Here is a 21,925-nt window from a genome sequence, read left to right on the forward strand (position 1 = left end):
ACCTCATTGCATCACCTCCTTCACAACTATTGGTTTGAAGACAAAGTCTCTATGGGTCTGTTATTATTATCTTCTTTCGAATTGGAGGAAGGTAGAAGAAAATAAAATTGCAGTGTCCTGAGCAGGGGGCAACAGTAAGCAGTAAATATGAAAGGGAATGGCAAAGCAGCCCAGCCCACCCTTGAACTTGTGGTCACCGTGCATCTACCCTGGTTAGGGTGAGAGAGACAGTAAGCCATGTACTGAAACAGTAGCAGTGTGACTTGAATTAAATAACAGGATGTCAACGGGTCCCAACATTCTCATCTCTAAAATGAATTTTTGAATCATGATTTCTAGAATCTGTCCCAGATCTAAAAATGTTTTTTAAAAAAAGATTTTATTTATTTATTTATTTATTTGACAGAGATCACAAGTAGACAGAGAGGCAGGCAGAGAGAGAGGAAGGGAAACAGGCTCCCTGCTGAGCAGAGAGCCCAATACAATGTGGGGCTTGATCCCAGGACCCTGAGATCATGACCAGAGCCAAAGGCAGAGGCTTTAACCCACTGAGCCACCCAGACACCCCTAAAAATGGTTTCTATGGACAAGATACTCCATGGAGGTCACCTCAGTCAGAAATGTTAGTTTCAGTGTCTGAGCCGGGGTGAACAAAAACCAATAGCTGGGCCACAGGTATTGCCCAGCAGTCTCTGCCACCCCTCACAATATGAGCAAGAGACCTTTGAGGGTAGATTTTTGACATTAACCCCAGATGGAAGTTATTCATTCAGTCACAATCTGAAAAAATTAAAATGTCGATACAAATGGCACACAAAGCTTTATAAAAGTAAGACCAAGATAAATCCTCATCTTACAAAAATATTAATTATTTGTATAATAACAAGAATTGTATCCCTGCTAATGGGATACTGAATGCTTTTCAATATTCTGTCTTTTACTTTGGACTCTCTTCTCAAAGAAGAAAGGAACACCAGTGCCTTGTTCTCCAGAGGCCAACACAGTGTCTGGCAGATACAAGGCATTCAATAAATACATGTGGGGTGAAAGGTACCAGAGAAAGGGAAGGGGAAAGAAAAAAGAAAGAGGGAGGAAGAGGAGGAGGGGGGGGGGGGGGGAGGAGGAGGGGGAGGGGGAGGAGGAGGGGGAGGAGGGGAAGAAGGAAGAGAAGGAAGGAAGGATAGGAGGGAGGCAAGAGGAAGGCAGGAAGAAGTCCTCTTAGACCAGCATCATATAAAGATACGTGATGCTAGAATAAGGAATCAAAAAGAAGAGACAAGGAGAAAGGACCTGAAGATTTTCTCCCTCCCTTCCTTTCTTCCTCTACCCTGTTCCAGGCGCTGTATAAATTATTTGAGTTACTCATCTTCCATTGCGTTATAAGAAAAGTGTTAAAACCTCATTTTATTAGTGAGAAATAAGAGTTTCAGCAAAGTTAAGGGACTTCCCAAGATCTCACCCCGGGGTCTAAAAGTGAGGGGCCCGATTGTCTCCACCACCCCATCGTGGTTACCAAGCAGCTTATCTCCCTCACAGTCCCCTGTGGACTGGCAATCCCACCCCCCACCCAGCCCAACCCAATTTTTATGCATTTTGATCAAATGCTATATGGAGAGAAGGTGTCAAGGACCAGAAAAGCAGACTGGGCATGCTGGCCAGATTGGGTGGAGTCAGAGCGGCAGCACCCCCTCCACCAGCGGGCACCCCTTCTCCGGAAGCTGACGGTGATTGGCAAGCTTTAATGAGGAAGGAGGGGCCAGTTTCCATGGCGAGAACACAACAGAGTTCTGACCCTTAAGACACCTGCCCCTGCTGAGCACTTCAGATTTCAAACAAGATAGTAAGTATTTTTATATTATCCTGCCTTCAGATGTTTACTACTTATTGCAGATCATTCATGTTTATTAGCACTTCTATCTACTGACTAGTTTTTTACATTTAGACACCTGTACCAGAAAGACAGACGTTCCCATATACTTAATGAAATATACAAAGATTTAGGTGAAGGAAAATTTGCTAAATTTCAGTAGTCAGTTGTAGGTTAGTCAATTGGGTGTTTTTTTACAAATAATTTTTTTAAGGAAATCTCTAATACTGTTATTTATTTTTTAAACAGCTTTATTGACATATAATCCACAAACGATAAAATTCATTTAGTTATAATACACAATTAGTGGATTTTAATACATTCCAAGTTATGAAAGCATCACTCTTCACTGTCTAATTTTAGACAAAGAAATCCAATACTCAATAGGAGTCGCTTCCTATCCCCACCGCATTCTAGTTCTAGGCCACCAATACTCTACTCTCTGTATCTATGGATTTGCCTGTTCTGGACATTTCACATAAATGTAACTACGCTATATGTGGTCTCTTGTGCCTTGCTTCTTTTATTTTGCATGTTTCCAAGGTTCTGCTATATTGCAGCAGGTGTCAATACTTTGTTGGTGTTTTAGTGTCAGATAATAGCATATGTGTGAGTTCCCACACTTTATCCATGCATGCATCCACTAATGGACGTTTAGGTTGTTTCCACTTTTTGGCTACGATGAATTATGTAACTTGTAAACATTTATATGCACGTTTTTGTGTGAACCTTTATTTTCATTTCTTTTAGGTATATACCTAAGTGTGGAGTTACAGGTCATATGATAACTCTACGTCTAACTTTTTTTTTTTAAGATTTTATTTATTTATTTATTGGACAGACAGAGATTACAAGTAGGCAGAGAGGCAAGCAGAGAGAGAGAGGGTAGCAGGCTCCCCACTGAGCAGAAAGCCCTATGTGGGACTCAATCCCCAGACCCTGAGCCAAAGGCAGAGGCTTTTACCCACTGAGCCACCCAGGCGCCCCTCTACATTTAACTTTTTGAAGGACTGCCAGAGCGGTTTCTCCATTTTATATTCCTACCATGTGTATGAGGGTTTCAACTTCTCTGCATCCTGACCATCCCTCATATTGTCTGTCTTTTTGATTACAGCTATCTCGGAGGGTGTGAGCCGTGTGTCAGTGTGGTTTTGATTTGCATTTCCTTCATGACTAATGAGGTTGTGCATCTTTTCACGTGCTTATTATTTGGGACGTATTTCTGTGAGCATATTATTTTGGAGAAACTTCTGTTTATATTCCTTGACCACTTTTAATTGAGCTATTGTTTTATTGTTGAATTGTAAGAGTTCTGTATGTATTCTGAATACAAGTCTTTTATCAGATACATAATTTGCAAGTATTTTCTCCCATCCTGTAGTTGCCTTCATACTTTTTCAAAGGTATTTTTTACAGAAAAATAAAGTTCTTAATTTTGGTGAAATTCAGCTTATTTGTTTATTTTTTCTTTTGTGGCATATGTTTTTGTTGTCGTAACTATGGACCAGTGCCTAATGCAATGTGATGCTTTACTCCTGTGTTTTCTTCTAAGAATTTTGTTTAAGGTCTTATGTTTAGGTCTGTAATCCGTTTTTAAAAATGGAATCCAATTTTTAAAAAATTTTATGTATGTATGTACTTATTTATTTAAGACACACAGAGAGAGAGAACAGATAGGGAAGGAGCAGAGGGAGAGGGACAAGTGGACTCAACACCGAACACAGAGCCTGACGCAGGGTTCGATCCCAGGACCCTGAGATCAGGACCTGAGCTGAAACCCAAGAGTGGGATGATCATTCAATTGAGCCACCCAGGCACCCGTAGGTCTGTAATCCATTTTAAGTTAAGTTTTGTATATGGCCTGAGGTAAAGGATTGACTTCATTCTTGTGCATGTGAATATCCAATGGCGTCAGTACCATTTGGAAAGATAATTTTTCCTCATTGACTTTTTCTGGCACCTTCACTGAAAACCAATGGACCATAAACGTAAGCATTTATTTCTGGACTCTCAAGTCTATCCCATTTCTCTCACATATGTATCTTAATGCTACATGTAAGTACCACAAGTACAATGAATGTACTTCATTCCTATCACATGCTGATTACTATAGCTCTGAAGTCCGTTTAGAAATCAGGAAGTCTGAGTCCTCCTACTTTGTTCTTTTTTTTTTAAACTTTATTTTACTTTTTTCAGTGCTCCAAGATTCATTGCTTATTGTTTTGCAAAATTGTTTTGCCTGTTCTGAGTCCCTTGCATTTATTTCCTTATGGGTTTTTAGGATTGGTTTGGTATGAACTCAAGTGTGAAACAAATGGGCCGATTTTAAACCGGTTCAAAGGTTTGTGTGAAAGGCAAGCAGGGGCTTCAAGACACTGACTCTAGAAACGGTTTGGCTTTTTGTGAGAGCTGCAGGTTAGAAATCTGCTAGTTCTTCTGCTTACTATGTAACATTTATCCAGTGCTCCAGTATAAGAGTTTTCTACCAAGACAAATCAGCCAAAAAGACCAAGTGCACCCCATGTCATCTTCTGTTACCTAGCATGGACTGCGTGCTTGCTTCATGCAAAAAAGCATGCTCTTGTCTGATACAGTTAAAGATTTTGAAGCACTTCAGCTGAGGCCCAGGCCTCCATTTTTTTTTTTTTTTTTAAACCCACCAGTAATTCTCATGTAGTTCTTCAGAGAAGAACAGCAGCTACATCCTTACTGCCTCTCCCTTACCTCAAGTCTCCCCACTGCCTTAGAGCCCGAGAGATATGGCTCTTCCGTGTGGTCTATAAACTGGGAGTTGTGGTGGGGACTTGTCATAAACGATCATCTCAGGCCTCATCTTAGACCAGAATCTGCATTTTACCAATATCCCAGATACTATATATGGACCAGAGGTTGGTAAACTATGGTCTAAAGGCCAGGTGTGGCTCATGGTCACCTCCTATGATGTGGCCTTCTGTGGGCCTTCTCTGTGAGCTTTGGAGAGCCAACTGCTCCCTCGTCTGCACCTAGCACTTGTGTGCTGAGCCCACAGCTGTGCCTAGCCTCTGCCCAGGGCCCTGCTGGTTACCACCTACATTTTGGGAACTATGCTGTTGGCAGTTTCTGGTCACTGATCAGTAGAGTTAGTTCAATCAAGTCACCTTGCCTCCCCCGAGCTTTTAGCTTGAAATGGTTGGGCTCTCGGAAAGGAGAGACAGCATGCTGGGATCTGGGAGCCACTGAGGTGGAAGGAGAATGACCACCCTACCCGCCAGACCCCCCTACCCGCCAGACCCCTCCCCCTTGAGCTGGTTGCTCTGCCCCCTGAGAACATCTCCAGCTGAGGGCTACTGAGCACAAAGCATGCTCACCCACCACCCACACCCCTTCTTCTCCCAGGATGGCCCACCCCTGGCTGGAATTTTTCTCTTATCTCATAATAGTTATGTAGTGTTACGTAATAGTCTTGATGTTTGCCTCTTGGCCCGATTTTGGCTAAAAAATTTTGTACCCCGCCCGTTACAGGAAACATTTATTTATCCTTGGTCTGTACATCAAAGTTGCAGCTGCTTGTCCTTTGCCTCCCCCGTAGATACGCTGTGCCTGAGTTGGATCTTCCCCCACTGCCAGGGCCTAAGATGACTCTTACTCACCCCTTCCGGACCCACCTTAGGTCACTTTCAGAAAAAAGGTGCCTTTTACTTCCTAGTCCTGGGGAATGGTCCTTTCCCTCTCTCCCCAGGCACCGCCATCAGAACACCTCAGAGATAGCATGTTAACTGTGTTATATACTTCTGTCTCACTCTAGGGATGTCCTCACGTTTCAATGACATCAATAGGTCTGATATGAGGTTCAAGAATTCGAATTTCTAGTCAATTCCTGGGTGGTGCTGCTGCTGGGCCACGATATGTCTGGCTGACTCCAAACTCTTCTTGAGATCTCAACTTGCTGGGGTCAGAGAGACATTCCTCCTGGCCCCCCCGTAAGTGGCTCTCTCCTCATTCTTTTCTTCTGCCTGAGCCCCTTATTTTATGTTTTTTTTTTTTTAAATTTTTATCTATATTTTTTATCTATATTTTATCTTATGTTTATGTCAGTAATTCTCAAACGTTTGGTTTTAGGATTCCTTTACACTCTTAAAAACTACTGAGAACCCCAGAGAGCTTATGTTTATATGGATTACAGTTATCAATATTTAATTTATTAGAAATTAAAAACTGAGAAAAAATTTAAATGTTTACTACATCACTTTAAAAATCATAATAAGCATAATATACAGTAACATGAATGATATTTTTATGAAAAACAATATATTTTCTAAAGCAAAAGAAGTGAGAACAGCATTGTTATTATGTATGTATGTAAGTATGCGTGTCTGTAGTCGAATTTCTTTACTATGTGGCTCAATAGGAGACAGCTGGATTCTTAGATCTTCTGCATTCAATTTGTTGTTTTCATTGAAATACAGAAAGAAGGGGCGCCTGGGTGGCGCAGTCGGTTAAGCATCTGCCTTTGGCTCAAGTTATAATCCCAGGGTCCTGGATGGAGCTGCATGTAGGCTCTCTGCTCAGCAGGGAGCCTGCTTTTCCCTGTCCTGCCTTTGGCTTCCCCTGCTTGTGTTTTCTCTCTCTCTCTCTGTCAAATAAATAAATAAATAAAATCTTAAAAAAAAAAAAGAAATATAGAAAGAAAATCTGGTTCCACACATATATAAAATTGGAAAAGGGTAAAGTATCTTATAACCTTTCCAGATTACTGTGGATATTTGTCTTGGATACTACACCAAAGCTGGACGGGGGTAGCGCTTTACAAGTTAAGTTGGAATCTGAAACAATCTCAGTGTACTTTCCATACTTCTCACTTAAATCCATTGTCCTATCTTGAATGGGTCTCTTTACCCAGGCATGATTTTTGTAACATCATATGCTTATCATTTGTTCACGGAGTTATGCAGACTTTACATATGTTGACACATTTCATTATACAATATTTTAAAATCATTTTTATTAAGTCATGTAATCAAGGGTTAATATTTATTCAAAATATAACTCTCACTACTTTAGTGTCTTTATTGAAACTAGCTACCTTTTTTTTTTTTGACTCTCTGCTGGTGAATGTCTAATCTAGTTCGTTGTCACTGCCACTGCCTTGCTTTGTGCTAAGGTACCAGCTGCTTTCTACATTGCTGCTTTTGAACTATCAGGACTAATGTCAGCACAGTGAACAAGGCCAATGACATTTTAAAATTATAATGAAAACAGTTTTGACCTCATGGTTGTTCTGAACGAGTCAGGATTCCTAAGCCTCTGTAGACTATAGTTTGAGAATTGTTGGTTTATGTCTCAATGTAAAAAATTTGTAAGCATTTTATTTGCATGTTTACATCTTGTCCATCTGAATTGGTGTGCCAATAGTATTAAATTTCTGTGGAGTACCTGCTCTGTGTCCAGTCAGTAAATTTTTCACATGGATTGTCCTTGGATCTTGACAACAACTCTGGCAAATTATACCCATGCTATAGATGAAAAAGGTAACACACAGAATTACACAACTGATTCAGAATCATACTACTAGCACTTTGGAATAGAAGTAGGGAATAGCACTGAAAAGTGTTTTGAGGCCAAATAGAAAATCCCAGCCCTTGAGCTCATCCTGTATTCCTGTAGGCAGAGGGGAGCCATTGACAGTTCTTCACAGGGGACTGGCATATACTAACCACCGTGGCTGAAATCCAATTGCACCCTCAGTAGAACACACACACATGCAAATTTGTGAGGTAAGAAAGGAAGTAAATGATAAGGATTCCTATGCAATCACTTACTGGGAATAAAGAATTGTTGAGAATTTCCTAAGCGGTATGTTTTTCCCACAGTTGTTTTTGTCATGGAATTGACCAAAATGTCGGACATGACAAAGCTCCACCAGGCTGTGGCTGCAGGGGACTACAATTTAGTGAGAAAGATTTTGAAAAAAGGTCTCTGTGACCCAAACTACAAGGATGTGGACTGGAATGACCGAACCCCCCTTCACTGGGCGGCAATCAAAGGTGAGTAGGCAATGCCTAGGTAGAGTCCATCCCTTTGGGTCCACCATTCATGGAGTTACCAGTCAGTAGTCTGTGTAGGTAGAGGAAAGAGCATCACTTGAGAGCTAAATGGAGCATATCAACCCTGGCCCCACCACTTACTGGTTGTAGCAACTTAAGCAACTTATTTAATATCTCTAGGCTTTAATTTATTCACCTACATAATGGGAGCAGTGATTACCTGGAAGTCTTAGGGTGATGATTCATTCAGTAAGATAATGGGTGCGCACCAGCTCATAGTTTGCTCTCAACTAATATTAGTGCTCTGCCCTCTTGACCTCCAACAGGGAAGGTAGGACAAGGACTCTGTCTTGTTCATTACTGTACCCCCATGCCTCACATGGCTCAGTTACAAAACTGGAGGAGGGTAGTGTGCAAAAGCTCAGCCATTGGGCTTGTCAAGGCCTTCAGCAATAAAACACCATCAAAGAACATTCAGGAAGACTGTGTTATAGTCAACTTTGCTTTTAAAAAACCTGTTTTGATTTCTGTATGAAGAATAGATTGGCAGGTAGCAAGACTGGCTTCAGAGAAATCAGTTGGGAGAATTTTGTAGAAATTTGAGCACAAAGTGAAGGTAGTTATACTAAAGAAGCTTTTAGTGAACATTTGCTGTGTGCTGGGCATCACGGTGTGTAGCCTTTGGCTGTGGTTTCACTTGGACTTCAAAAGAACTTGGGGAGGTGAGTCATAACACTTTTTACTTACAACTGAGGAAACCTGAGCCTCAGACCTCTGTTTCTTGTCTGGGATTCCACACTTAGCAAGTGGTACTTACTGGGAGATATGAGTCCACACCTGTTGGACCCCAAACTGTGTGTTTTTAATCTGCGCTAGCTATAAAGTAAGTGGGACTTAAAATATTTTTTATTGAGGTATAATTGATATGCAACATATCAGTTTCAGGTATACAACATAATTAAATTTTTCTAGATATTATGAAATGACACCACAACTTCACTTTAAGTGAAGTTAAAATCCATCACCACATGTAGTTACAAAAAAAGTTGTAGTTTTTTTTTTTTTACAAAAACTTTCTTGTGATAACTTTTAAGATCTCTTAGCAGCTATCAAATATGCAAGACAGTATTACTAACTATAGTCACCCTGCTGTACATTATATCCCCAGGACTGACTTATTTTATAACTGATGTTTGTACCCTTTGACCCCTGTGCCCATTTCTTCAACCCCTCCCCCTCCCCCACCTCTTAGTTCACTGTACCTATGATCTTGGTGTCCCTTTGTTTTTTTAGATTCCACATATAAGTGAGACCATATAATATTTCTCTTTCTCTATCTGGCTTACTTCCTTTAGCCTAACACCCTCAAGTTCCGTCCATATTGCTGCAAAATACTTGCTTTTGAATCACCCCTGAAACTGCCCAAAGTGGAGTGAGCCTTACCAGTGCCCACATGGGCTTGCGTAGGGTGATTCAGGGAAGCAAGATTCCTAGGAAGGGCCTGTGGGAATGGATGGGGAAAGGGAGTGCCCTGGAGGGAGTAGAGGGAATCTTTGCAGAGCCCAGGACTCTGGAAGGAGCAAGGTTCATGAGTTGAGGGTGGAGCACTGAGTCCCCAGTAAGAGAGGGAGAAAGAGGAGGGGATGATGCTAGGAGGCTGGAAGGGCCCAGAGCAAATGTCATTCCTTCTTTTACCCTATCTAGGCCATCTCTGGCCTCACTGGGGCAGAGACATTTTAATCTCAACCTCCTCCTCTTTCTTCTTGCTACATCTAAGGGCACATGGAGGTGATTCAGGTCCTTCTAGAATATGGAGCCAGGCCCTGCCTGGTAACCGATGTGGGCTGGACCGCAGCTCATTTTGCAGCTGAGTCAGGCCATGTGAACGTGCTCAAAGTTCTCCATGGACTGCATGCTCCCATCGATGCCCCCGACTTCTTTGGAGACACGCCAAAGAGGATTGCACAGATCTACGGGCAGACCGCCTGTGTGGCCTTTCTGGAGAAGTAAGTTTCATTTATTTCCTCTTAGAGAAATGACAGAGAAGCAGGAGCCCGGAGTCAAGGTCTTTGCCAACTCAGTGGTCTGTGGTCCATGAAAATGAAAAAAGCAAATTCAGCCCACTGTCATTTGAGTTGTTTTTTTAAAGATTTTTTTTTTTTTTTTTTTTTTTTTTTTTTTTTACTTATTTGACAGAGAGAGATCACAAGTAAGCAGAGAGGCAGGCAGAGAGAGAGGAGGAAGCAGGCTCCCTGCCGAGCAGAGAGCCCAATGTGGGACTCCATCCCAGAACCCTGAGATCATGACCTGAGCCAAAGGCCCAACCCACTGAGCCACCCAGGTGCCCTGAGTTGTTTTTATTTTTTTTCCCTGAAATGACTGGTTTGGGTGGAAACTATATTGTTTTAGATGATGTGAAATCTACTATTTTTATATGATGCTAAGATTACAATTATCATGACACATATTTACAATAATTTTAACAATATATAACTTAAAGTTATTGTTTTAGCTTATACAAAAATTATCTCAGATAAGAGAGGTGGGACACAAGCTTGAAATGGGTCATGGTACAAGATTCATGGAGCCCCTTCCGATTCTTGAAAGGTATTCCAATTAGCTGTGTGACCTTGGGTGTTTTTAAGTCACCTTGCTGAGCCTCAGGTTTCTCATATCAAAAATGAAGCTGGTGAATTAGGCTCTGAGTGGTAAGGGCCCTTCTACCTTTGAAAACTTCTATTCATCTACGAATCTTCTACTCACACAGTCACCAAAGATCATGAATTTTCTAGCAGTTGTTAATTTTTTCTCTTACCCACTGCATTCAAATAGAATTAAATATCAATTATGTACTTGACAGGTACAGCATTGGGAGGGATGGAATTGGGGCATTTATAATCTGGTTGAGTTAATAAGTAATTCATATAAGAGGCAGTAAAGTAATTGAATGAGGGCAGCGTTGCTTGAAAACCAAAATAAGATCCATAGCAAATCTATCATTAGGGCAGCTCAGGGTGGGAAGGGGGAAATAACTGTATAATGCCTTTGTAAGAATTCACAAATGAAGTTATTTTCTGAAAGTTAAACTATCAAAAGAGTTGCTTATGATGAGATTAGATATCTGTAGGAGTAACCCAAGAGACCTTCTCTTAACAGTGATGTCTGTATTAAAAATTTTCAAAATCAGGAGTGCCTGGGTGGCTCAGTTGGTTAAGAGCCTGCCTTTGGCTCTGGTCATGATCCTGGGGTCCTGGATCAAGCCCCATGTCGGGCTCCCTACTCAGCGGGAAGCCTGCTTCTCCCTCTCGCTCTGCCAGCTGCTCCCCCTGCTTGTGCTCTGTTTCTCAAATAAACAAATAAAATCTTTAAAAACATATTCCAGATCATAATCAAGTTGATTTTGGGGGTAAAAGAAGGAGAACCTTGAGTCCTAACTTGAAGACTCTTCTCCCCAACCCGGCACCATCTTCTACATTCAGTGACCTCTATCCATTATGGACCTCAGCACCTACAACATTGTTTTCTGAACTTCTAAAAACTCTAACATATCACTCTGCAACCATAGCTCTCTTTCTTCATTTTGCCCGTTCCTGGATCATCACACAGGTATTCACTTGCAGACCTCTTCTCATTCACCTTCTTTCCCTCCCAATTGATCCCAGCCTGAAGGTTTCACGATTTTCCATCTTTCTGCCAATTGGACACCATGATACACTACCTCTTCCCCTCTCTTTCCAGGATTCTTAAATTTTCAACCCTTCATCCTCCTGTACCATGTGGCCCAGAATTCCCAGCCTTGTCTCAGTCTCCGTCTTCTCCGTGCCTGTGCTTGGTCTGGGAAAGCAAAGCCCACAAATAATTTCTGAAGTTCTGAGATTTCTATCTTCAGCTGAGCTCTCGGAACAGTTAGATGATCTGTCTCCCTGTCCTGCTCCTTTGCTGACAGTTCACTTCCCCATCTCCCCAGCCTGTCCCTCAGAAAGTAGGCTTTCTACTGCATAGAGAGTATTGAAGTCAAGGGTTTATACATTTAAACCCCTTCCTACATGTTGTCCCTCCCTATGGACCCTGACCCAGACCTTTCTATCTCCTACAACGTCATCGTTCCTGTATTCTTTGTTGCATCTTTTATTCTCCTATATTTTTAGGTTTTTTTCTATTCCTCCCCCTTAGTCCTCTGTGGCCTTTGAACATGTTCAAATAGATCTTATTGAACAAACACACAAATATTTAGAGGTCCTTCTACTGTCTGCTGTTTCTTTCTTCTTCCTGCATTTTTTTTTTTTTAAGATTTATTTCTTTATTTGAGAGGGGAGGGGAAGGTGCAGAGGGAGGGGGAAAGAGAGTCTTAAGGAGGCTGCACGCTGAGCATGGGGGCCTACATGGGGCTGGATCTCTTCCTGCATTTCTGTGCTACTTAAATGTCAATCTATGTGATTAAATGTCAATCTATGTGGGTGTCTTCCTCACCCACCTTTGCATTTCTTTTCCGTGTCGTACTGAATCAGCGCTCATCCAGGGAGATCTCTGTTGCTAAATCAATGGCCTCTTCCCAACTCCCATCTTCCCTGCACTTATTTTGATATCTGGTTACTCTTCTCTTTTGGCATGTCTCTTTGAATAACTCTTTCTCTTCTCTGGTGCTGTTCTCTCCTATTTCTCCTTCCCCTGTCTCATCATTTCTTCTCATGATTTTCTTGAGCTCCTATTTTCGCATGCCTGAAAGAGGCTGAAATTCCTCAGGATCCTGTCCTTGGTTGTCCTCGGCTGACTCTTTCTGCAAAAATCCCAACCCCTCCCTGGTGATTAGTGGGTGGATGAGGGTGACACGTGATCTCAGCACAACTGAAGCGGAGGAGGAGTGGTTCTCCAAAGAGTGGGGGTTGTCAGTATGAGGAAAAGTGGGCAGGCAGAGCTGAGCAGACAAAAACAACAAAGGTCAGCCACATCACGCGTAAGTCATTTCTAGTGATCGTCATCTTCCAAGAGGAACTTCTTTTTCGACAGTTTACGGGGTTCAGAGAGAAACGATCCTGATTAAGGGGAAATTAATCTGGACCTTGAAAGACAGCTAAGATCTGACTAATGAAGGAGGGAGAAAGATTCTTGATTTGGAGTGAAGGCCTCAAGTTGGAAATAGGGTGTGTGGATGTGTGAGGACGTGCAGAGGTAGTGGGGGGACAGGGACCAGGAGGAATTTCCTAATGCCTCTTGTTGCAAGCAGGAGGGCTCCTGGGCGAGGGTGATGAAGAGAAAGGATATAAGAGAACTTCAGAAGAAGACTAGATAGTATTTGACCATTTTCCAAGTAAATCTCTCTTTCAACCAATATATATTTTTTAAAGATTTTATTTTATTTTTTTGACAGAGAGATCACAAGTAGGCAGAGAGACAAGCAGAGAGAAAGGAGGAAGCAGGCTCCCCGCCAAGCAGAGAGCCTGATGCGGGGCTCCATCCCAGGACCCTGGGATCACGACCTGAGCCGAAGGCAGAGGTCCTAACCCACTGAGCCACCCAGGTGCCCCTCAACCAATATTTTTGAGCCCTACCATGCAGATGGCTTTGAACCAGATGTTAAAAAGGATTTAGAGTTGAATCAGAGACAGAGCTGGACATTAAGTTCCTGAGAGATGAGATACTTGTTTACAGAAATAGCATGAATATAGGATAGAAAGTGGCAAAGGTGGAAAGAACAGGGTGGTCTCAATAAAGAGCGGTCACTTCTAGCTGTTGAGGGGATGCGGACTGAGGGGCAAACGGGTTTGCTCTCTTCTCATTGAACTGTGCTTTTTGCACTCTACTTCAGACCATACTTTCATATGTTTCCCCTTGTCCATGTGTATATGATGATTGATTCACCTATTTCCCTATTATCTATTCTATTGTTCCATATCTATCATCTGTCCATATAGATCATCTCTCAGTATTCTTTCCTCAAATCCATCTACACATACCATACACACGTGATTACAAGTCCTTTTCATTTCTTTTATATATGTTTCCATACTTTAAAATCTTACACGACAAACAGACATGGTTTTATAATCATGGGAAGAGAAAAGAAGGAAAGCCGCCTCCTGCTAAGATTCTGGAGGTTCCATACATGTGAATGCTTTAGAATTAGCAGCCCCTTCCTCAGGCTAAGTGCCTGTCCTTGATTCTATGAATGTCCCACTCAGGGGCTTGCCACTTTCCTTCATGTCACAGCCATGTCCTTAGTGTCTGAGGCATCCTATAGGTGCACTGGGAGATGTTGGAACTCAGCCTCCTTCCTTCTCTCCTGGACTGCTGACGTGGCCAGCCTGTGTGCAGAGGGTGGGAAGTGGGGCCCATGCTGCAGAGGAGACAGGCTCTCCTGGCCAGCTGGGAGCTGAGGGCCACTGCTTTCCCCCTCTCCAGGGCTGAGCCCGAGTGCCAGGACCACCGGCGCACCGCCAGGCAGAAGGGGCTGCCTCTGGACCAGCAGGACGAAGACTGGGATGCTAAGAAAAGGGAGCTGGAGCTGTCTCTCCCTTCCTCAAATCGAAACACTGATAAGAAAATGAATAAAACAATTCGAGCCCCCACCAGGCCTGGCCATATGAAGGAGAGACGGGCGTGAGAAGGACAGCATCCTCGGCGGCTCTAGCACGCAGGTTGGCTGCGGGGGACTGTCCCTGGACAGGAGTTGTGAGATCTGTACCATCATTATGTGATGTTACTTAGAGACCGTTACCCAGATGACTTCTTTTGGTAGCTCAGCACCTGCCATTGGATCTGAAGCCTTGCTGGGTGTTCTCTGCTGGAGCAGCTGCCTCCCTGCTGAGGCGCACTGTCCCCAGGAATTGCCAGGAATAGCCAAGCATTTGCTGCTTGTACGTGGTCACCAGTCATTTGTACTGTCAGCATCCTCTGGCCCCGCTGTGTTGTTATAGAATTTCAGGAGGCAATGAAAGCACTCACCCTAAGGGAACTTGATTGTTGAGATGAAAAACAAACAAAAAAGTAGTAATAAAATCTCAGAAATTTCCTACCTACTCAGTACAGTTAATCGGGGACAAATATGATTTGTTGCCCCATAAACGAAGCAAAGAGGTGAACAAAGGTAGCTCCCAGCTTCCAACTATGGCTTTCCTGCGTGGGGTGGAGGGCCGCAATCCCAGAGCGGTCATTTCTACCAATGACCACTTCCCCATAGGAGTAGAGATCCGGGCGATAGGCCAGCTTGGTGAGCGAGAACTGGGAGCACGGGCGAGGATTCGTTCCCTCCCACGTAACAAGCGAGGGGTAGCACGAGAACTAGGATGTGTGATTCCGTCTTTACTGTCTGGTGTGCGTGTTAGGAAATCTCAGTACAGATCAGGTTATTTCCAGTTAAAATGTCACATCCAACCTGAGATGTGCTCTCCATGTGAAGTACGTATCAGATTTTGAATACTTAGAACAAAAAAGGTAAAGTGGTTCATTAACAATATTATTGATTATGGGTTGAAATGATCATATTTTGGATAAAATATGTCACTGGCAGGAATTTTGCTCTCTTTCTCTCCACTTTTTAAAATACGTGGCTGCTAGAGTGTTTAAAATTACGTGGCTGGCTTGCCTTATTTTTGTTTTGTTTTGTTCTGTTCTGTTCCATTTGGGGAGGTGGTTGTTTGGGCTATCAGATAGTCCTGCAGTAGAAACCAGAAAATATTTAGAGCCTCCACCAGACAGCTGGCCTGATAGACTCCAATTAATAGTTTTTCTACCTAAATCAATGTCTTTGGGCACCTCACATCCTCATTACACTTTCCTCAATTAATGCTTATGTTAATACAGGCCATGCTTGGTTTGGATTCTCTGAAATGAATAAATGCTTGAACCTCAGGTAGAAAAGTCGTACAGCTACGGAGGATACCTTTTCTAGTGTTTGTATCCATCCTGAGCATCAATCCCCTTTCTCTATGCTTAGCAAGTCCCAGAGGTGGTTCCTGCTTGCTGTGCTCCTGTTGGTCCTCAACCGGGGTACGAACTTTGGAAGACACCTGACTCAAGCTGGACCACTCAGATTCTTCTCCTGGGAGCCAGCTGGTTCTGGCATCTGAGACTAGGCTCTGGGTACGGGGGGGGGGTCTCTGCCTCTGTCCTGACCTGCCCCACACTGCCCTTGACAGCTGTGCAGAGTCCATCCTCTCTCCGAGTTCACACTTCCCCTCCTGCGAGTCGCAGCTCATGCAGAGGCTTGCAGTTGGAGAAGGGGTGGGGGTGGGGTGGAAAAAGACCCAGGCTGCAACACAGAGCACCCCCAAGTTGAAGAAAGGCCTGTTGTTTCCCCCTTCATCCTGAGACCCCATCTTCGCAGGGGTCTACCCCCACCAATGAGCCCCTCCCTCACTGGCCCTCATTCTCCTCACTAAGCCCCCTCCATCTCAGAGCACTCAGTCACGTCCATGAGTCCTCTCTCCACAATCTCCCCTCCACCCTCAGCCCTAGCGACATCCTCAGAAAGGCATAGACAGAGCCTATGACTTAGCCGAGCTGGGGGTGGAGAAGTGGGAGCGGGATTGGGTTCTGCACTTCTCCTCTTGCCGGGGACCTCCTGGGCTCCCTACCTCCCTGTGTAGCCTCAGGAGCAGAAGGGTCTCTCTCCATTCCCACCTCTGCCCTCATCACTGCTTCTGGTTCCTGAGCTACTCACAGGGGGTCTTCCTCTGGAACAATAGGTCTGCCTAAGTGCCAGCTACTATGCACTGGGCTGAAAAAACAGCAGGGAAATCTCGCCCAAAGATCGGACATGGGGGATGGCAGTTTTGCTTGGTGTGGTCAAGCACCCATTTTGGAGGAACATTGATGACCAGAGCTTGTGGGCCAGGAGCTGAGAAGGGAGGAACTGAGCCTGCCCCCCAGGCCTGGCCCCTCAGCCTTGGTAGGCTCCTTGGAGGAGAATTAATAGAAGCAGGAGCGAAACTGGCTGCTCTGGAGGTGTCCAAATGGAGATGGGTGACCACACTTTGGAGATACACAAGACTACCCACAGGAGTAGGCTGGACTCGGGAATTTCTGAGGCCTCCCTCAAATTTCACATCCCCACCTGGATAATTAAAAAGTTTTATTAAAAAAGGAAAAAATGTTAAGGATTCTTCTCTTGGTAACTTGAAAAGGAATCATGAGAGGATAGGCCAGTAGCATATAACCTCAGAAGCACGGAGTGGCTCATTCTACACGGGGCTGAGGAAGTGTCCGAAGGTGCTCCACAGAGAGAGAAGACTGAGGTAAAAGATGGCAGGTCTGGGAGGGAGGGGTGGGGGGAGGTGGGGACACGCACGCACATGCACAGCTTTCTAGTTTCCAGTTCTGGTTCTATACTCAGGAAATCTGTGAAATACTACTTTCATAATAGTATTTCCTCTTTTGCTTACAGCATATTGAATTGATTTCTCCCAGCAGTCTTTTCTAATAAGTACTGTATTTTATGATCATGGGCTTATGAGTCAAGGGGGCTTGGGTTTATATCCTCCTCCATGAAATAGGCAAAATGATCCTTCCTTCCTGGGATTACAGTGGGGATGAGATGAGATGTGTGGACTAACATTGCCCTTGGCCCTCTGTAAAAGGTCCAGGTGATGGTTATGTTGTTACTATAGGAGTAGGCTCAGTTTTCTCCTAAGAATCCTGAAGGGGGCCAGACATAATATCCTGTATGGGTCCCATGAGCCTCTCCATCGTCCAGTCCATAAATATGCTGTGTCTAGTTTCATGGTGTGGATCGTAATCTGTCTTCCATTGGCGGGACAACCCTGCACCAAGCTGTTAAGTGTTCTCAGGATCCTTTACTGGGGTCATACCCACTGGCCTCCCGCTGTCCTTGCTAAGTCCTCCTTTCATTGTTTGTCTCATGGAGGCATTGGGAAGAGAAAGAGATTATGTATAGTAAATGAGATCAACAGGAAGAGAACACTGTGAAGGAATTGTTGCAATGCGGATTCTGTGATAAGCATGTTTTACATGTAATCTTCGCGACTCACCTGGGAGGCAGGTCTTTCTATCCTCCAGTGACGTCACAAACTGCAGTTCTGAGAGGTGACATGATTCGTGCTAGGCTACCAGGCTAACGGTCTTCTAGCCCTGAAAGCCTGCCTGGATTAGAACGAGTCCCAAACCTTTGGACTGTGGGATCATGGTCAGGTTGTTCATCGGCCCTAGATTCCTCACATGTAAACTGAATTTTAGCTGAGTTCTCAACAATTCTGAGATTTTGAGACAGAAGACACACACTTCTTCAACATCCCCCACTTTACGTTTTTTTTTTTTTTTAAGATTTATTTATTTATTTCAGGGGGACGGGCAGAGGGAGAGAGAGAATGTCAAGCAGACTCCCCGCCAAGCACAGAGACCCACATGTGGCTTGATTCCACTACCCTGAGATCATGAACTGAGCTGAAACCAAGAGTCTGACATTCAACTGACTGAGCCACCCAGGCATCCCTCAATATTCTCCATTTTAAATAACCCCTTAGCCATGCTTACTCTCTTCTATTCTCTGTGTTATCAGAACCATGACCTGCTGAGATGCTTGCTGAAGGCAAAGGAAATGCAGAATGGGTAGTGTAAGTAGGTAGTAACCAATACCAGCTGTGAGCCCGAGATCGGTTATTGAGACAAGGACTGGGATTGTCACGTGTCTTCCTTCTTAGTTTGTTATGAACATGTTTGTTGAGTATGTGTGTGCATGTGCGTGCATGCACACGTGTATGTGATGCAAAATGCTACAGCCACTTGGGAAAATATTTTGTCAATTTCTTATATAGTTAAATATACACCAGCAACTGCACTCCTAGGTATGCACCCAAGTAGAATAAAACTTATGTTCATATAAAATCTCTGTGTTATCTGTAGCTGTTCTATTCCAAATTGCCAGAAATTATGGGAATGATCTAAATGTCCTTCAGGGGTGCGTGGGTAAACAAACTCGGTCCATCAGTACCATGAAATGTGTATTAGTAATAAAAGGGAACAGACTGATGCACACAACGACATGCACGAGTCCCAAATCCGTTATGCTAAATGGAAGAAGGCCAGACTCAAAGGCCCGTTTTTTTTTTTTTTTTTTAAGATTTTATTTATTTATTTATTTGACAGAGAAAGAGAGATCACAAGTAGGTAGAAAGGCAGGCGGGGCGGGGGGGGGGGGAAGCAGGCTCCCCACTGAGCAGAGAGTTCCATGCAATGTGGGCTCAATCCCAGATCCCTGAGATCATGACCTGAGCTGAAGGCAGAGGCTTAACCCTCGGAGCCACCTAGGTGCCCTCAAAGGCCTGTTTAAATAATTTATGGGACAATTCAGAGAAGACACAGGTAGAACAAAAAACAAAGTGATTGCCAGGGACTGGAGATAGAAGAGAAGACTGTCTTTGAAGAGGCATAGGTCAGTTTTTAGGGTGATGCAACTGTTTCATGTTTTGATAGTTCTAGTTGTGTGATTATAGGATACCCTAAAACGTATAAACATTGCTGTATGTAAATTATGCCTTGCTTTTTTTTTGTGGGAGGAAGGAATTAATGTTTACTTAACTCATACACTGAGATAAAGCCTTGCAAAATACCAGGAGGTCCATGAACGTGGGGGGGGGGGTGGTAGGGCAGGAAGGGAATATACCTCAGAAATTCTTAGAGAAATTCTTTGGAAATACTAAGAGTTCAATGAATTCCTTAACTGGCTGTGCATCAGAATCATCTTTGGAATTTATAAAAAATACATGGATTTTGCTTTAGAGACTCTAATTCAGTAAGTCATGGTTAGGTCCCAGAAACTTCTAGTTCTTCAATAGTCACTAAATTATTGTGAATCTAGGTTTAGAACTCCTGAGACAGAATTGCTAATGTCCTTTCCAAACTAAGCATTCCTGTGACTGCATAGAATTTCAGATGTGTGTAAACTTTGCTGGGAGAGGAAAAAGCCATCTTTACTTTTACTAATACTAACTGATACTTAGCATTTCTTTCAACTGTGAGTTTGGGTGACAAAATTCAAATATTAGCAGTTTCTATGACTTTCCTGCACAGACATCTCATATATTTTCACTCAATATTAACATTATCTTATAAATCATGGAATTTCAAATTACAAAATATCTCAATGACATTTCAGGTATCTTAAAATAACATTAACACTTGTGATTAGTTGGAAATTATGGTAACTTTTGGAATTATCCCTATGTCTAGCCATTTAATACAATAATATATATATTATATCATAAACTACTATTCTAAATTTTGATAAATGCATTTAAATAAAATTAGTTTCCTTTATTACCTTCTGCATTTTATTTTCTTCATTTAAAAATACTTTTTCTAGAAGAGGTCCAGTGCTTCACCAGATGGCCATAGGGGCTCATGGCACAAAACATTTCCGCACTTCGATGGTAAGTCTTCCTGATTTGATTTATGATGGTTCCCATAACTGCAGACACACCCGTATTTAAATGAAAGCAAAGGGGAAGACTAGCCTAAAATAGAAAGAGTGACTGAATCTTGGGTCATCTCAGGTATTTCTGGTGAACAACACCCTTCTGCTCAGTCAGATTGGTAAAGGGAATTTGTTTACTTGTTCGAGCCAAGTTGATGGGTTAAGGGTTATAAGCCTGGGTCTTGAGAGGTACTGAGCCAGGGATCCATCCCATATCACACGAGCGTCCATACTCACACATATGCACCTGATGGAACTTCTTGCCCTATTTCAAGAATACGAAAACAAAACAAAGAAATAAATAAAATGCAGTCAAGGTTGTAAACTGAGTTCAGAGGCACAGATCTGTAAAAGCAGTAGATATTATGGAATACACACACGTACCCCCCCCCTCCACACACACGTGTAAACACATGCACAAAATCAAACTGTAAATATTAAACTTTAGGGAAGAAGGGTCACATCATTTAGATGTTCTCTTTTAAGTTAACCGTATTTAAAGTTCTGGTCATCACAGGGGTGCCTGGGTGGCTCAGTCAGTTGAGCGTCTGCCTTTGGCTCAGGTCACCATCCCAGGGACCTAGGATTGAGTCCCATGTCAGATTTCCTGCTCAGTGGGGAGATTGTTTCTCCCTCTGCCTCTGTTCCTGCCCCTGCTCGCATGTGCAGGAGCTCTCTCTCTCTGAGACAAATAAATAAAATCTTAAAAAAAAATGTTCTGGTCATAGCAGAGTAAATAAGCCCTGAGGTGTTTTTTGTTGTTGTTGATCCTGTTTCATTTGGCTATAAAAGATGTTAATTTCCTTCGGAAAAAACATCCCCAGTGGAAATTAACAAAGATTGGTTGAAGGGAAGGCATAACACCTATGTTTGCAAAAGTACCATGTAAGAGGACATGAGAACGTAAGGCTAAAAGCCTAGGCTTTAGCCTGAGAGAGCTGGACCAGTGCTTCCCAGTGAAGCAACGCTGAGCTGGCGGCTTCCCTTCCTGAGCCCGATTGTCCATTCATAGGGCAGGATCCTGCCTGCCACGCTGGCTCCTGAAATGACTGAATGGTATGGGACCAGGGAGAAAAGAGTGAGAAAATTTGATGGGAGAAGGCTTTCTCAAAATTAATCAAAACCAAAGGATTCCATAGAAAGTAAGATCGATCCATGGAGGAAGAGAGGGAGAGAGGGCTAGGTGTCTTAATGTGCAGCAAAGGAAGCCGTGCGAGCTCATAGGAAACGAGTAGAAGAGTGTTTACTGTAAAATTCTTTCAATTTTTTCATGTGCTTAAAAGTTTTCTAAATACAGGGTTGGGGGTGAAAATCTAGAGGCTTTTCTAGAGCCTTTGGAAAAGACGGTGGTGTCCCTGAGCCCAGGAAATGAGGGAAAGTGGCCTCAACATTCTGTTCTGTAGTTGGGACTCAGGACCTGGTATAGAGAAGACATGTTTGGGCAAGCCCAAGTAATTCTGTCTCTAAGCACTTTGAACTTGGGCAATTCGGCTAGCTTGCCTCATCGTCCTTTTCATTGTCTACAAATAGTGAAAATTATGCCTGTTTCTGATGACTGCATGCAAATGTACCTGGCATCTCTGATTAGGCAAATGATTAGGAAATCAG

General features: G+C 43.1%; 1 protein-coding gene across 3 annotated transcripts; it reads left to right on the top strand.

Annotated features, from left to right (window-relative positions):
• The first annotated feature begins 1,657 nt into the window (after positions 1-1,657).
• ANKRD66 (ankyrin repeat domain 66) lies at positions 1,658-18,729 on the top strand. Of its 3 annotated transcripts, XM_045071185.1 has the most exons (5): positions 1,658-1,840; positions 5,652-5,826; positions 7,717-7,890; positions 9,668-9,896; positions 14,290-18,729. In XM_045071185.1, exons 3-5 carry the CDS (start codon positions 7,728-7,730, stop codon positions 14,489-14,491), a joined length of 594 nt encoding a protein of 197 aa, XP_044927120.1. In that variant the 5' UTR covers positions 1,658-1,840; positions 5,652-5,826; positions 7,717-7,727; the 3' UTR covers positions 14,492-18,729. The 3 variants fall into 3 exon arrangements, with proteins under 3 accessions (XP_044927120.1, XP_004739805.1, XP_044927121.1); XM_004739748.3 differs by lacking the exon at positions 5,652-5,826 and having other exon boundaries at positions 1,676-1,840; XM_045071186.1 differs by lacking the exons at positions 1,658-1,840; positions 5,652-5,826 and adding an exon at positions 7,300-7,620.
• The last annotated feature ends 3,196 nt before the right edge of the window (positions 18,730-21,925 follow it).

This window comes from Mustela putorius, unplaced genomic scaffold (assembly GCF_011764305.1).
Source record: "Mustela putorius furo isolate JIRA1106 unplaced genomic scaffold, ASM1176430v1.1 tig00003983_pilon_pilon_pilon, whole genome shotgun sequence".
Taxonomy (NCBI): domain Eukaryota; kingdom Metazoa; phylum Chordata; class Mammalia; order Carnivora; family Mustelidae; genus Mustela; species Mustela putorius.

Excerpts from the sequence above, each read along its gene's own strand:
- ANKRD66 (XM_045071185.1), top strand. The coding sequence starts at position 7,728 with ATGGAATTGACCAAAATGTCGGACATGACAAAGCTCCACCAGGCTGTG. Across the intron at positions 7,891-9,667 it reads TCACTGGGCGGCAATCAAAG|GGCACATGGAGGTGATTCAG; the intron begins GTGAGTAGGCAA and ends GCTACATCTAAG. Across the intron at positions 9,897-14,289 it reads TGTGTGGCCTTTCTGGAGAA|GGCTGAGCCCGAGTGCCAGG; the intron begins GTAAGTTTCATT and ends CCCCCTCTCCAG.